The sequence below is a fragment of the Lycium barbarum genome, chromosome 4 (assembly GCF_019175385.1).
Source record: "Lycium barbarum isolate Lr01 chromosome 4, ASM1917538v2, whole genome shotgun sequence".
In the NCBI taxonomy this organism is placed as follows: domain Eukaryota; kingdom Viridiplantae; phylum Streptophyta; class Magnoliopsida; order Solanales; family Solanaceae; genus Lycium; species Lycium barbarum.
In genome coordinates, this window is record NC_083340.1 from 793,296 (window position 1) to 809,058 (window position 15,763).

Consider the following 15,763-nt stretch of genomic DNA (forward strand, 5'->3'; position numbering starts at 1 on the left):
GAAAAATAAAAACATAGGTAAAACTATATAATCATGAAATAAACAATGCTTATATTCATAAAGTAGGCTGCAAAAATGTACTTGCAGAATTAACAAGTTTCTCAAAGCTCAATTACAATATAATACATTTATTTTTCTAATGGCATAGAACAATTAACATTAATAATGGGATCTCTTTGCCTTCTCTTTGTGATAGTAGAATAATATGATCATCATCTCATGTTATAGGCATAAAATTTTGTACCCTCCAAAAAATTTGGGCTTGATTTCTTCTTCCACAATATAGTTCTTACCCAATATCAAGTCATATATATAAACTCACGATGAAGCAAACCTATAATAAGCTTCAAATAACTTCCCACCAACTAATATAATTCAAAGTAAATTAATGACAACTATACTAAAAATGAAGAAAAGATTTAGGAGAAATGAGAATTCCTTTTAACCTATGAGTTAATTTTGAAGAAATTAAATCCAAACAAGCCACCCACCAATAAACACTACAAGAAAAAAAAAAATTTAAAAAATTAAATCAAGATTTATAGTCCAGTGATATCAGTGAGAGTCGTTCACGCAGAAAGTGCGTGGTCAATTCTCATTGTACCCTTCTCACTTTCCTAATCCCCCAATTTGATAGTAAAACTTTTTTCCTTAAAAGAAGAGAAACCCCATAAAGAAAAGAAAAAAAAAACCTTGATAAATTATAATATAGGATATTTTTTTTACCAAGATCCTCCTCCTCCTCCTAACATCCCATTCCAATATCCATTAGTAGATTGATCTCCAACATGCTGATGATGATGATCTCCATTATGCTCATTAGCACCATCACTTGTGTTATTATTTGTGCTTGAAACTTGCTTTAGACCTACAAAAGGAAACAAAAACCTTCCACTTGTATTTGTCTCTTGGAGATTGTTGTTTCCATAGGCACTATGAACGTTATTTCCAAGTCCATGATCCAATGAGAAATTTAGGGATGGCAATGAAAATCCCGAAGAGTTATAAACTGACTTTGTCTCAGAAATTGGCATTGACATGAAGGAATTATTCAATCCCCTTGATGTGATCCCATTAAATAACTCCATTGCTGAAAGTTGAGATGGAGGAGAAGCGGAAGAAGAAGAAGATGGAGGAGGAGGCAGAGATGAAATATTGGGACTATTGTTGTCCTTGTTACTGCCATCATAATTCGGTACCTGTTCATTTTGGACGAATAAAAGTAGAAATCAGAGAAGTGATTCTAAACAAATTATTGTAACTTGAACAGTCGAGCAGTAACTTTAAGAAAAATTATTACTTTACCAAAGCATGTTGTTCTGTTAACTTGTACACTCACGTATAAATGTACAGTCGAGACTTTTCGATTATACGTATTAATGTTTGTTTTGAATGAGGAAGAGTAGAAATCAAAATAATTCTGAACATATAATTGTAACTTGAATAGTCGACTAGTAACTTAAAAAAAAATTGTAACTTTACTAAAACGTGTTATTCTGTTAACTTGTACACTCACACGAACAAATGTACAGTAAGGACTCTTCGATTATACATATATACATATTAATGTTCGTTTTGAATGAGGAAGAGTAGAAATCAGAGAAGTAATTCTAAACATATTATTGTAACTTGAACAGTCGAGTAGTAACTTCAATTTTTTTTTTTTATATCTTTACTAAAATGTGTTGTTTTAATAACTTGTACACTCATACGTATAAACGTACAAGAGAAACTCTTTCGATTTTACATATTAATTTTTGCCAACTAGTTTCGAAAAATCTAAGCACTCGTTACAAATTAAAATGAAGAACACATTAAACTTTAATGTTACCTGAATTAGCTCAGATATAGTCTTGAAATCAGATGAAAAACCCAAGTTGAGATCTCGGCTCCCTTCATGGATGATCTTACTAGGGTTTTGATCATGATGATGTTGAGGTGGTGGTGGTGGAACAACCAAATCAGGAAGTTTTTTCAAAGGATTAATTATAACATGATTATTTGAATTATAAGGGGAAGAATTAGAGGAAGATTTCTTGTTTTTCCTTGAACCACCACCAACAGGAATATTTCTAAGAGATCCACCTGCAGTCCAATATCTTCTACAAGTCTTGCAGAAATACCTTGGCTGAGAAAGACTATAGTTGTTGTAATAACAAAACTTTGTGTTTGTTGAATTGCACCTTGGACAGTTCAAAGCTTGGTCTTTTTGCGGCCTAACTAATTTTCTTTCAGCACAATTAGGTTTTGATGAGCCATTTGTGTTTGGTATTATCTCTTCCATGGGCTTCACCACTATCTCCTATGAGAAAAATAAAATAAAAGAGGAAATTAAAAACAATCAACAACATTAAATTCTTATCAACCTATAATTTCAAAAGTATGAATCAGTATAATGATTTTTTTTTCCGCCGTAGGTGACGCGTATAATGATTCAGTACTTGTAAAAATGAAAAAAAAAATATATATCAAATTTAAATCTTAGATCCGACTCTGAATTTTACTGCTCATATCTAGCAAGAGCATCTACTAGCTAGTAAGCACCATAAAGATTTTCAGATGAATGCTTTATACTAAGTATGATAATAACAAATTTGATCTTTTTTTTCACTTTGTCAACTTTTTTACAATCACATATATAGAACAAAAAAGAAAAAGATAAAGAGTGTTACCTATATATGATGAAAATAATTATTGAAAATTAAAGATAAAGTGGGGAAACCATCATCTTTCTCAAAAGTGATGCAAATTTCAAGCTAGAAAATTAAAACTCTAATCCAACAAATACCAAAAAATAAAAAAATAATTGATGAGATCAAGAAAAACAAAGGAAATATACTCTAGTTTAATACCTGAGGCCATTGAGCAGTATCCATTGATGATGAAGAAGCAGAAGAAACAAAGAACAAATGGTGTTTTTTTTTTTTTTTTTTTTTGTGTGTGTGTGTGAAAAGAAAAAGATGAGCAGCTTTATGAGCAAGTTGCTTTAAAAGCAGAAAAAGGAATGTTTGAGAGGGTTTGTGGATGTTGTGTTGCGCTTTATGTTTGTGGGAGAAGAGAGAGACTGAATGAATAAAATGACATCTTCTTTATTTAACTTATTGACTATTTGTTTATTAGTAGTAGTTTTTTAATTTGTTAGTGGAAGAATATATGCCTTTGCAGATATAATATTTTTATATGTAATGGTGGAGTTATCTTTCTGACTAGAGAGGAGCCTGTCATTAAGTCAAATTGGTCTCCTTTTAATATAATTCTTTAGGCATGTGAATTATATCCAGTAAATTTACACCGAAGTAATTGATCAGCAAATAATGGGATTTTACAGTTCGAGTCTTGAATTTTATAGAAGATTTTTGGTTAAAATGAGTTTGGGTTTAATATTTTTTATTTTTTACTTAAAAATCAGGTGTCACGCGGTTGAAAGTGGATGGATAAGTCTTTTCGGTTTGAGTGACATTTTAAGTAAAAGTTTTTTAAAAAAGATATTTTTTCTAATACAAAAAACGGTAACTTTATTCACCTATTTCTAATAATTGAGTAACCACTTAAACGAAGAACTCATATTTCTCTTCATTAGCTTTTAACATCCAGCTTTAGACACTAATAATAAGGATAATCTTTTCCCTCAGAAAAGTGCCAATGCTTTTAATATGGTAATAAGCATGAATAATCATTGTTGTTATAAAGTTTATATATATCCTAGTAATAATTGTGTCAGCAAATTGCATAGTTACTTCTTTTGACTGGTTCATTACTAGTTTGAGAGAACAAAAAGAAGGAAAAAACTAGTAGCTAGATGGATTCATAAGAACCTAATCAGATTCAGATTTTCTAGTTACCCATTGGATTTATTTAGCTAGAAAAAGAAGAAAGAAGAAATGAAACAAGTAAAATGTTGTTAAATTTTTTTAATCAAGACTAGTAATTTGTATGCTCAAAGTTTCATAACGTGTCACGACCCAACTAGGGGCCGTGACGGGAACTCGGGGTTAACCACCGAGCACCACTCATTCCCTTACTTATCATATTCATATCATAAGAAAGTCATTTTCTCATTTGGAAACATAATCACTTTACATACATATATTTATATATATACATAGGTCTTTCGGCTATCAAAATAATATAAACATATACATTAGAAACATTGTGAGACCATACTACCCACACCTGCGTATCTACGAGCCTCTACTAGAGTGCTAGACATAGGGACGGGACAGGACCCCATCGTGCCCAAAATATACACAAAAGAATAATTAAAGGCACCTCCGGAACAATGGAGTGCTCTCAAATTAGCTACTAGCTCCTACGAGTCTGGATCAAGATCACCTCTCTGTCTACCTGTGGGCATGAACACAGCGTCCAAAGAAAACGGACGTCAATACGAACATTGTACTGAGTATGAGAGGCATAAATAATAATAATACGTCAATGAGAGAAAGGAAGCATCAAATGAGGAGCAACTGTAACTGACTGTCAATTATAAAAGAAATAATGCATGCTGGCTTACTTCATAATCATCATCATATCATATATACATAAATGTATAAGCTTCCCGTCCATATAGGTACGGTGTGATAATCATTAGCCTGCGTCCAGGCCTCCCGCGTCCGGGGTACCATCTCATGCCGCCCACTAGTGGTGTCTGCCCATGCCATCTGGACATGGTGTATACGCTGCCCGCCTTAGCGGTGTCTGCCCGGCCATATAGGCGCGGTGTGATATCATCATGTACATCTCATAGACTTATCATAATCTTATCATACTATTATCATAATGCATGCCTGGGAACTCAAAGACAACTATACTTTATCGGGGTGACATAAGGTCGTGAACCCCCGATTCCATTATAGAACATTTATAAGTATTCTGCCTCACCTTGAAGGAAATAGTATATAAGGTGGGTGTATACAATAAACGACATCATTAACTATATAGGAACATCATATCATGAACTCTAGAATCTTTAAACTCAAGTTCATCCTCATCATTATTGGGCTCATAATATATCTCTTATCTCATATAGCTATTCATGAACGTAGACTTTTAGTTTTCCGAAATGTAGGAGAATCGTGAAGAGGAAGGAAAAGTCATGCCATAGGATTCATGCATAGAAGGAAAGGACTAGCCTCACATACTTTTTTCGTTTTACTAATGTATCACTTGCTTGTTCTCCTTCGATGCCCACGTTTCTACCTTCAAGAGAATTCACATTAACATTAGCTAATCGATTACTTAAACGTGCTTACTAAAGCTAAAGAAAATTGGGCAGCATTTCCTTTATTTATACAACTTTTCCCATATTCTATATCAACTCCCAAACATCCATAACAACATTCACAATATCACAAGCAACAATCATCATCCATCTATATTATCCACATTCCACAATTTCACTCCAATTTCTCTATAATCATGGTCATCATTCATTATTGCATTTTCTCACATATAATACTTATTCCATGTTCTAAGTGTCATTCATAACACATTTACAATCACAACATATCGATAATCATGACTCAATCCAAACTTTTACCCAACAATTTCACTATTCCCACATTCATGACCCATTTCTATATCTTTCTACAATCAAAGTGTTTTTAACTTTCAACACCTTAAACAACAAGGAATGATCATAAAACTCACCTTAGATGATTGATGATTAAGCCTTGAGTGGGCATTCTCTTCTTGCACCAAAACCCTAACTCACTTCCCTTGAGATTTCTTGGCTTAGATGAACTTTGATATGTTTCTTACACTTGATTTTGTGGGTTTGATGTAGTTGATCATGGATTTCTCTTGATTTCTTGTGGATGAATAATGGAGAGAATTCTAGAGGGTTCTTGAGGTGTGGAGAAGTGAAATGAAATGAATTAAAATGAGAGAGAGGGTCCTTATATTAATGTTGAAATCTGTCCCGACCAGAACATACGGACCAACATACGGTCTGTACATTTTATACGGGCCGTATGTCTGGTCCAGTGAGGACCCTTATTCTGGGCAAGACATACGGTCTGTATGTTTTATACGGCCAGTATGTTTGGCCGTATAATGCCCAGTTGTCCGAATCTCAATCTCGTCAACTCGTTTGATCTCCAATCCTTATGGAACCTTCTTGACACTTGATTAACATCTCGTTACCAAACTAAGGGACGTTGTAACTCTTCTCCAAAACATCCTTAAGCCATCATTAACTCATTACTCGTAAATCGTCAGCATATACCTGAACCTTCCTTGGCAACCTTCTTCCTTTACGTCAAATGTCTTTGAATCTCGATTAGGATCATCAAATGCTATTTCTCGCTTATCGAAACATCGTATTCGTCGTGCCCTTCGTTAGCCTATTCACTGTACGTTAATGGGGAGTTTTTCCAAGGAGTAACATAATGATCCCCTTAATTACGTACATTTTGTTATTAATCTGTATTACGAAACAGTAACTTAGCAAAATTTCCAGAAATCAGTAACTTTACAAAATCAGAAAGTATAAACCAATGTAAAACAGAATCTGGAAAAATAATCAGAAAGAGTATACGAAAATATTTTTAAGGAACAGAAATCCAGCCCACTGAATGCACAGTGTGTCCTTAAGGAAATTATTCCCCTCAAGTACCCGAGGTTGAATGTGGAATATTTCCTCCCATGATAGAAGGATTTCACTCACCGGTGTATTGGTACCAAAAACTCCGATGTCAGGCGAACCACTTAACGGCAGTATATCACACAGAAGTAATTTTTTTAAGAGAGTAGAAGAATAGAGAATATCATAAAATTCGTAAGTAATAATATGAATATTAATAGGAATTTATAGCCATTAATGCGCTGGTTGGGAAAAGGTTTGCAACTTTTCAGAAAGGTTTGGGTCAGATACGCGGATCCGGGTCACTAACAATCCACAGTTTTTGGTCCGATTTTTACCCTTTTGGGCAAAGGAACTTGGACCTTTGCTAAACACCCCCACACTTTAAAATATTTCAAGTTGGGTTTTCTTTCTTTCCATAGTTCATATGGAATAGATTGTGTTTTGTTGTGGGCACCCTGTTGAGTATTCAATTAGCTGTAAGGAAAGCTTCCCCCCAGAAGCTCTGCGGTAAACCGGAACTTATTAATAAAGCATTCATCATTTCCTTTAATGTTTGGTTTTTCCTTTCCGCAATTTCATTTGATTGTGGTGTGTAGGGGGCAGTAGTTTGATCAATAATTCCATATTCTAAACATATCTCTGCAAAAGGAGATTCGTATTCTCCACCCCTATCACTTCTAATCATTTTTATCTTTTTATTCAATTGATTTTCCACTTCGTTTTTGTATTGCTTAAATGCATCAATTGCTTCATCCTTACTATTAAGCAAATACACATAACAATATCGATTGCCATCGTCAATAAAAGTTATAAAATACCTTTTCCCACCACGAGATGGTATTGACTTCATATCACATATATCTGTGTGGAATAAGTCTAAAGGATTTGAACTCCTATCAATAGACTTATATGGATGTTTAACAAACTTAGATTCAACACAGATTTCACACTTTGATTTATTACACTCGAATTGAGGCAATACTTCTAAATTAATCAATTTTCGCAAGGTTTTGTAGTTGACATGTCCTAAACGAACATGCCATAAATCATTTGACTCCAATAAGTAAGACGAAGCTGAATTCTTATTAATACTGTCAACAACCATTACATTGAGTTTGAAAAGGCCCCCGGTGAGGTAGCCCTTTCCTATGAACATATCATTCTTAGTTTCTTACTTATTACAATTTTCTCACTAACCAGCACGGACTTAAACCCGTTTTTGATGAGTAGTCCGGCTGAAACTAAATTCTTCCTAATTGTTGGAACGTGCAGAACGTTGTTGAGAGTCAGCACCTTGCCGGAAGTCATCTTCAAAAGTATCTTCCCATATCCTTCAACCTTGGCTGTTGCAGTATTTCCCATAAACAGTTCCTCTTCGGGTCCAGCGGGAGCGTAGGTTGCAAATGCTTCTTTTACAACGCAAACATGTCGAGTAGCACCATAATCAAGCCACCACTCCTTTGGGTTTCCAACTAAATTGCACTTCGATAGCATTGAACACAGATCATCCACGTCATCATTCTTCTCCACCATATTGGCTTGTCCCTTTCCTTTGTCCTTTTTCGGGAGATGACAATCTGGGGCTTTGTGGCCAGTTTTCCCACAATTATAGCAATTGCCCTTGAATTTTTTCTTGTTCTGCTCCTTACTCTTTCCAAAAGATTTCTTCCTTTTCTTAATCTTTGGAGCAGCTTCTTCAACGATGTTCACTCCCATGATCGTTGAATTTTCACGAAACTTCTTTTCAGCAACTTTATTATCTTCATCTGTCTTCAAGCGAATCACAAGATCTTCTAGCGACATTTCCTTACGCTTGTATTTCAGATAGTTCTTGAAGTCTCTCCATGAAGGAGGCAACTTTTCAATCACAGCAGCCACTTGAAATGCCTCGTTGATCACCATACCTTCAGCAATAAGGTCATGGATAAGGACTTGGAGTTCTTGAACTTGGGTTCCAACAGTTTTACCATCTGTCATCTTGTAGTCAAGAAACTTGGCAACCACGAATTTTTTCAAGCATGCATCTTCAGTTTTATACTTCTTTTCGAGTGCAAGCCATAATTCTTTTGAAGTTTTGGCAGAACTGTAGACATTATACAGATCATCGTCTAGTGCACTAAGGATGTATCCTTTGCACAAAAAATTTGCATGCTTCCAAGCCTCAGTATTCATAAAGCACTGGTTTTCAGGCATTCCTTCTTCAGTAACAGGAGGATTTTCATTTGTGAACTTCTTCATGCCTAGAGTAGTCAACCAGATGAACATTCTTTGCTGCCACCCTTTGAAGTTAATACTAGAAAACTTCCCCGGTTTCTCTGCCGGTGCCATCGCGTGTACAGCAGTTGGACGGCTTGACGATGCAACATTTGTAGGCCCGACAGTCGCGCCAATAGTAGTACCAACAGTAGGACCACCAGTCGCACCAACAGTTGCAGTTCCATTAGGAGCATTAACATCACTTTCTGTTTCCATTTTTCACTGTCAATAATTGACAAACTATTTAATAAATGGCAAATGAAACAGAACAATAAACAGAACAATTTTTTTTTTTTCGAATCTGTTTCACGATGAAGGTTTTATGTTCTTCAGATCACGTCACTGTTATGAACTTTAATAATCCAACGAAGTTTTTATGTTCTTCAAGTTGGACTAGAAAAAAATTCCAACGGAGTAGAAAATCAGAAGGTTTTAGTCTCCAAAACAGAATACAGATTAAAATATAAAAACACTTTAATTTCCTTAAGATTGTTATTAATCTGTATTACAAAACAGTAACTTAGCAAAATTTTCAGAAATCAGTAACTTTACAAAATCAGAAAGTATAAACCAATGTAAAACAAAATCTGGAAAGATAATCAGAAAGAGTATACGAAAATATTTTTAAGGAACAGAAATCCAGGCCACTGAATGCACAGTGTGTCCTTAAGGAAATTATTCCCCTCAAGTACCCGAGGTTGAATGTGGAATATTTCCTCCCATGATAGAAGGATTTCACTCACCGGTGTATTGGTACCAAAAACTCCGATGTCAGGTGAACCACTTAACGGCAGTATATCACACAGAAGTAAATTTTTTAAGAGAGTAGAAGAATAGAGAATATCATAAAATTTGTAAGTAATAATCTGAATATTAACAGGAATTTATAGCCATTGCGCTGGTTGGGAAAAGGTTTGCAACTTTTCATAAAGGCTTGCACCCTTTCAGAAAAAATTCATTTTAAAAATAAAACGGAGGGAAATTTAAATTAATTCGGGAAAAAAAGGGGTCGCGGGTCAGACACGCGGATCCAGGTCACTAACAGGTCAGGATCTGGAAATTAATTAATTAATTAATTAAATTAAATTAAAATTAAAGGAAATTTGGTCAAAAAAGATTATCAATCAATCAAATCACTTGACCAAATCCAAAGCTCGGCAACAATGACGGCGCGAGGGGAGACCCTCTTCTTGACCCTTTTAGCAACAAGAAGGAGTGCTTCTACTTTTAACTAGGAGAACTTTTCTTTCCACCACCTATGAGGGACAAATGCTTATTTCATAAAGCAAGAGGAAACAACTCATTTTCCCTCCATTTCGCATTCAATCTATCTATTAAACCCAACACATTTAACTAGTTAAATCATTAAGGGATGTCGTTGCTACGCCCCGAGATTTTTTTAAACCGTGAATGCTCAGTTGCCTGAAATCTCGAAGTACTTTGAAATTAGATACTCCATCAATATTATTGTATGTTATTAGTGGTTATCAACATAAAAATCTAACATTTTGGTAACACATAATTAATCCTTGTTTAGCAACCACACATGTCTAACCAAATCAAATTCTCTCTCGATACGTTCCAAGCATCCATAACTATATTCACTACAAGAAAAAATATATTTGGCAATAATTTTTTTTTTTGTTGCATAGACTTTTCTCAATTGCTGTTATTGCAACAACGTGCAACAACTTTTTTTGTTGTTGCCAAAAGTACTTTTTGCAACAATAATCAATACTATGGCAACAAAATTAATTTTTTTGGCAATAAAAAAGTTCCTTTGCCAACAATAAAACTAAGTTGTTGCCAAATATTAAATTTTTTGTTACAATTTCTATACTTTCTTACCGTGATTATATTAAATATCGCAGATATAAATATTGTGAACAAATGAGGTCTCGGATGGAAAATCTTTTAGTATGAGGTGCGTTAGTACCCACTTTAGTGAATATATCTGTTCCAAATTTGAACTAATTTAGATTTTGTATATTGAATAGTTAAATCCAAATTAAATGAAAGAAAAATGTAAGAGGGTATTTTTATTTTGACCTAAAAAGGTGGTAACTGGAAGGACGGTGACATGGAATATATAGTGCATGTAGGGTTGAGGGAACCAGCACATAGAATAGCACTCCACGTCAGAAATGACTAGACTCCATCATCAAGGACCTTTCATAAAGTAAAAGCACTCAATTATCTCCATGTTTTAATCAAGTGGATTTTAGTGTTTAATAGTTTAATTAATTAGCATTTTACTGTTTTGTTAGACTCTCTGTATTGCGCTTTGTCATTCTCCAATTTGGACGACATGTAGCACTTAAAAAGACTTGTTTTCATTGACTTAAGGTGTTTGATCATGAAATTAAATCTCGGGTAGGAGGAGGATTGGAGCACAAATAGATGCAAGTACATGCAAGTCATGTTTATCTAGTTATTCGTCCTTTGAGACAAGGATTTAAAGATGTATACACTTATTGCTGTCTAATTTTTCTATCACCAGCAATTCTAACGTGTTATTATGTTAGTTACCTTTTTTACTAGATTATTAATTAATGTTACGTTTGTCAAGAAATTTAAATGTAATTATCTAACCAATGATTTGATTGTGTAAATATGTTTTACACCTTCGATGCATAAATTTTAAGATCTTATAGTATACAACTGTTTTCTTTTAAAGTCTAATGGTTGTGGAAGAATTGGACAACGACAAATGACTCTTCATAGCAAACAACTTACAGTTTAATTAAGCTGACTAGTAAATATAACTTAGATCCCTAATAGAAACATCATACGAGGACCTCGATCGTGCATTAATTATCTCCTCATTTTCCACAATTAAAATAATTAGACATCATCGTAAAAGTGACCAAAACTTGAAGGTTGAGAAACTTCCTACCTTTCTGAATCAAACTTTTTACATGAACTTTAATTCCCTTTTTTCCCTCTAAAAGTTTTATAATAAAATATTAATTCTGGGTATATATATATATATATATATATATCATATCCACATGAGTCTAAGAAATAATGCTATGGATACCTTTCTTTTAGACGAAGGAAATAGTTTATAATCAACACGTAATCCAGTTCCTAATACTTAAATTTTTACTTTTGTATATAAAATTAATTGGATTTTGCCTTTTTACTTCCTTTTTCCTTAAAGTCCCTTTTTATGACATTGCACTTTGCTCCAAGTCAAATTGCCTTCAATTCACTCTTCATCTCTTTGGTCTTTGCAACCGCAATTTATAGAAAAGACAATAAAACAGTTTTTTGGTTACAAAAAGAAAAAGTAAATAAAAAGTTAAAGAAATGAGTAGTGAGATTTAGGTCAAGATTTAATCCATGCTTTGTCGGTTTGTTATTTGAATCAGACAATGATGAAAAGGCGCTCTTCTAATTTGATTTAAACGCCATGCACATTATGGTGACAACTAAAAAAATTATATTAGGGTGCTCAGCTGTTTTTATTTGAAATTACTTTTGAAATTGGATGCTTGGTTAATATATTTGTATGAATTAATAGATCTTTTGTTTATATAAGTAAAAGTGTTTGGCTAAAAATAATGAGTGCATGCTTGAACACCCACAACGCCAGGAAATTTTGCTAGTTGTCCCTTTTGAGGGCTGTTTATTGGTAAATGATCCCTTTTTTAAATTTTTCTAGCAACTTATTACATTTTCGACTAGGATTTGAAGATTGCTTTTGAGCAAATAAATTAGAAATTTCATGAGAAATATTATATCACAGTCTAAATTTTTTTAAGCAATAGCAAACATTAGAAGGCAGTCTAAAGTTGTCTTTAAGATTGAAAAACATATGAGCAAAAATGAGATTAGAGTCTAACATTGTCTGAAAAAATAATTTTCTAAGAACTATATATATATATATATATATATATATTTTAAAGCGGACAAAATCGAAATAGGGCCTAAAAAGGGACATACGCCTAAATCAACCCCCATGTATAGCTCATAATATAGGTCACCATTGTGCACATTCTCCACCAACAAATTAAAATGGATATATGATGGGAATTTTCATTTACAATAGGAAAACGAAATCAAGAAATGCTTCTTTTTTGTTTTTTCTTTCATTAAACACAAAGGTAATACTAGTGGTAGTAAATTAAAATTTTTGTTGGCTTTTCGGATCGAAATATTCAAAAGAGATCGACGTGCATGGATATATCTGCATGCATGCATGCATTATTAATTTGATTTCATCTTTCTAACCTATTGCCACTTAAATGATCAAAACCATATTTAATTGCAACTAATTAACTTCTGAATACTAACATATTAAAATCTTTAAAAAGAAAAAAATAACCCATTTTTCCCACGTTAGTTAATAACGGATATTTTAAGAATATTCAGTCGTTGAACAATATTGTTCGGTTTAATCAGATATTACTGAAATTTAAAGTCTCGTGATATTCTTGACGTTCGAATTCATACAATCACTTGACCATTGAATTGTCTTGTTGAGATAAAAAAAAAAAAAAAACATTTACCCCCTAGGAATATTCGATCGTTGAACAATATTATTCAGTTTGAGGTATTACTGAGATTTAAAGTCATGACTTTGACGTTTGAATTTGTATAGTCACTTGACCATTGTTGTCTCGTTGAGATATAAAAGGACTGTTTAGTGTATGAAACATCTCAGGTTCACGGATCATCCGGAAATAGCCGCATCCCGTTTAAAAGATGTTAAGTATTTATCCCCCTAAAACTGCCTACCTCACCTAATCTATGAGAAGTCACATGCCTAAGCTATATGGCTATATATACAACAGAATTAAGCAATAAAGGTCACATCCTAGCAATGAATAATTGAAAGTGGGATCTCATTTGGGTTTGAATAATTCGTGCATGTTTCATTCATGCCCCTAATTTCAGTATGCTCATTAACAGAATATAATAATTGCATTTAAATTTTGTCATTGTACCTACGTAAATCTATGACTCTATAAGAACCTACAAAGATTAATGCATCGAAACAATCTGGAAAAAGAAATTCTCGAGCAAATTAACAAATGATATAAATACATGTCTCGTTATAACAGACAAATAACAGACTAAAGATAAAGAATCTCAAATTTATGAAACATATTGTACCAAGTAATTAAATTCAAGAGGTATTGTGGGCGCTACTTAAAACAGGTGAAATTCCAACGAACCTCCCGTCAAAAATTGATTCTTCGTTAAGGGATTTTCTTCAGAAAGTGTGTGGGAAATTTCATCCATCGAAAATTAGCCTTTCCTAATAGTGGCCATAGTTAGTCTTCCTTGTTTTCCTATTACGCTAGTATGGTAAAAAAATATATGAGTCATTACTCATTATTTTATAAGTATGTGAAAGCTCATTAGCGTTTTTGTAACTTGATACTAGCTAATGAACATCCTAATTGTAAAGGTAAAATAAAACTTTAAATTATTATCCGACTAAAAGAAACCGGCACGAGTGTCACACTTGGAATCGACTTAACCCTATGATCTAATCAATTTTTGGAGCACATTTGCTATTATTATTAAAGTTTCTCTTATATCAAAAGAAATTCAAAAACTTATATATACATATTCAAAGTGATTCATCGCTTATGAGACCACGCTAGGCATCTTTATTAGTTACTTCGACATCATGTGCATGTATCATCAAATAATGTTAAATTTCAGTACTAGCTATATATCTCTGCTAAAAAGGTTAGGTGTTAATGCCAATGTATACTGTATGATATGCTCGACAGTTGTAGTAGTAGTTACTACTTAGTATAACTGGTCCATCATCACATTCAGACTACTTCAAAAGCAATATTTGAAACTTTCCCATTCATTAGTTACTACGTGGCATTTAAAAGAAAGTAAATTTTTTACCGTCAAGGATTGTGGTGGAACAGATAGAATTTGTTTCATTCTGAATCAAAAGTTTCGGGTTCAAATTCTGAAAATGAAATAAAATCCTATAGGGAGCTTCCATTTTTAGTGGGCCTTGTCAGGACTCCTTAGCAGGTATCGGAGGGCAAATTCGAAAATAGCCACTTTCAGCCCCTATTATTGAAAATGGCCAATGCTATGGAGTTTTAAATTTCACAAACAAAATTCCATAATAATGGTTATTTTTCAAAGACAAGGCCGAAAAATGGTCGGTGAATACAATTTTTACGATATTGGACATCAGTTGGGAAACCACGAAAAATAAAATTTAAGCATTTTAATATTACAGTTCTTCATGACTTTCATGTTTTTACTGTGATTAGATTAATGTAAGGTAATAATTTTTTTATATTGTAACTCTTGATGACACTTGCTCAACTAGCTAACTGTATATTTAGGATACCCTACTGATCTAGACCGTATCAATTAGCAACTACCCTATGTTCTCATTGACTATCTCACTTATTTATTACACGAATAGGTTTACTAATTACTCCATGATCTAAAGTATTTCTATAAATAATTATTATAGTACCTTATACAGTTCTTAACAGTTGGCTATATTGTGAAAAACTCAGGATGAGCTTTACACCTATAAATCAGAGTCATTATTTGTGATGAGAAAAGATTGGGTTTTGAAGGAGAAAATCCTCTAAGTATCAATACTTTAAAAAGAAATAAGTTCTACTCATTGAATGAAGGAATTTCATGGTGAAAATTTTGAAGTCAACAATATGTTGGGGTCGTTTGGTTGGAAACGAGTTATCCCCGGATACAATCCCGGGATAACTAATTTCGGGATTAATTATACCACCATTTTATCTCAATCAAATGTGGAATAAATTCATCTCAAATATAATCCCGGAATTATTTATGCTTATCCCTTGTACCAAACGAGCCCGAGTTTATCTATGTCATAAGACAATTTCGGATAGCAATTGTACTATTTGAAGGATAAATCAAACGAATTGCTGGTGTAGTAAT

At 33.4% G+C, this 15,763-nt stretch overlaps 1 protein-coding gene across 1 annotated transcript; it reads right to left on the bottom strand.

Moving 5' to 3' along the window:
• On the bottom strand, positions 1-3,100 carry LOC132634730 (dof zinc finger protein DOF4.6-like). Its single transcript, XM_060350758.1, has 3 exons — positions 2,853-3,100; positions 1,832-2,302; positions 1-1,199 (listed from the first exon to the last, which is right to left on the bottom strand). Exons 1-3 carry the CDS (start codon positions 2,874-2,876, stop codon positions 723-725), a joined length of 972 nt encoding a protein of 323 aa, XP_060206741.1. The 5' UTR covers positions 2,877-3,100; the 3' UTR covers positions 1-722.
• Between the last annotated feature and the right edge of the window lie 12,663 nt (positions 3,101-15,763).

Bases quoted from the DNA above. Each gene is read 5' to 3' on its own strand.
- LOC132634730 (XM_060350758.1), bottom strand. From the start codon at position 2,876: ATGGATACTGCTCAATGGCCTCAG. The intron at 2,303-2,852 runs GTATTAAACTAG...TTTTTCTCATAG, and splicing joins ATACTGCTCAATGGCCTCAG to GAGATAGTGGTGAAGCCCAT. The intron at 1,200-1,831 runs GTAACATTAAAG...CAAAATGAACAG, and splicing joins CTATATCTGAGCTAATTCAG to GTACCGAATTATGATGGCAG.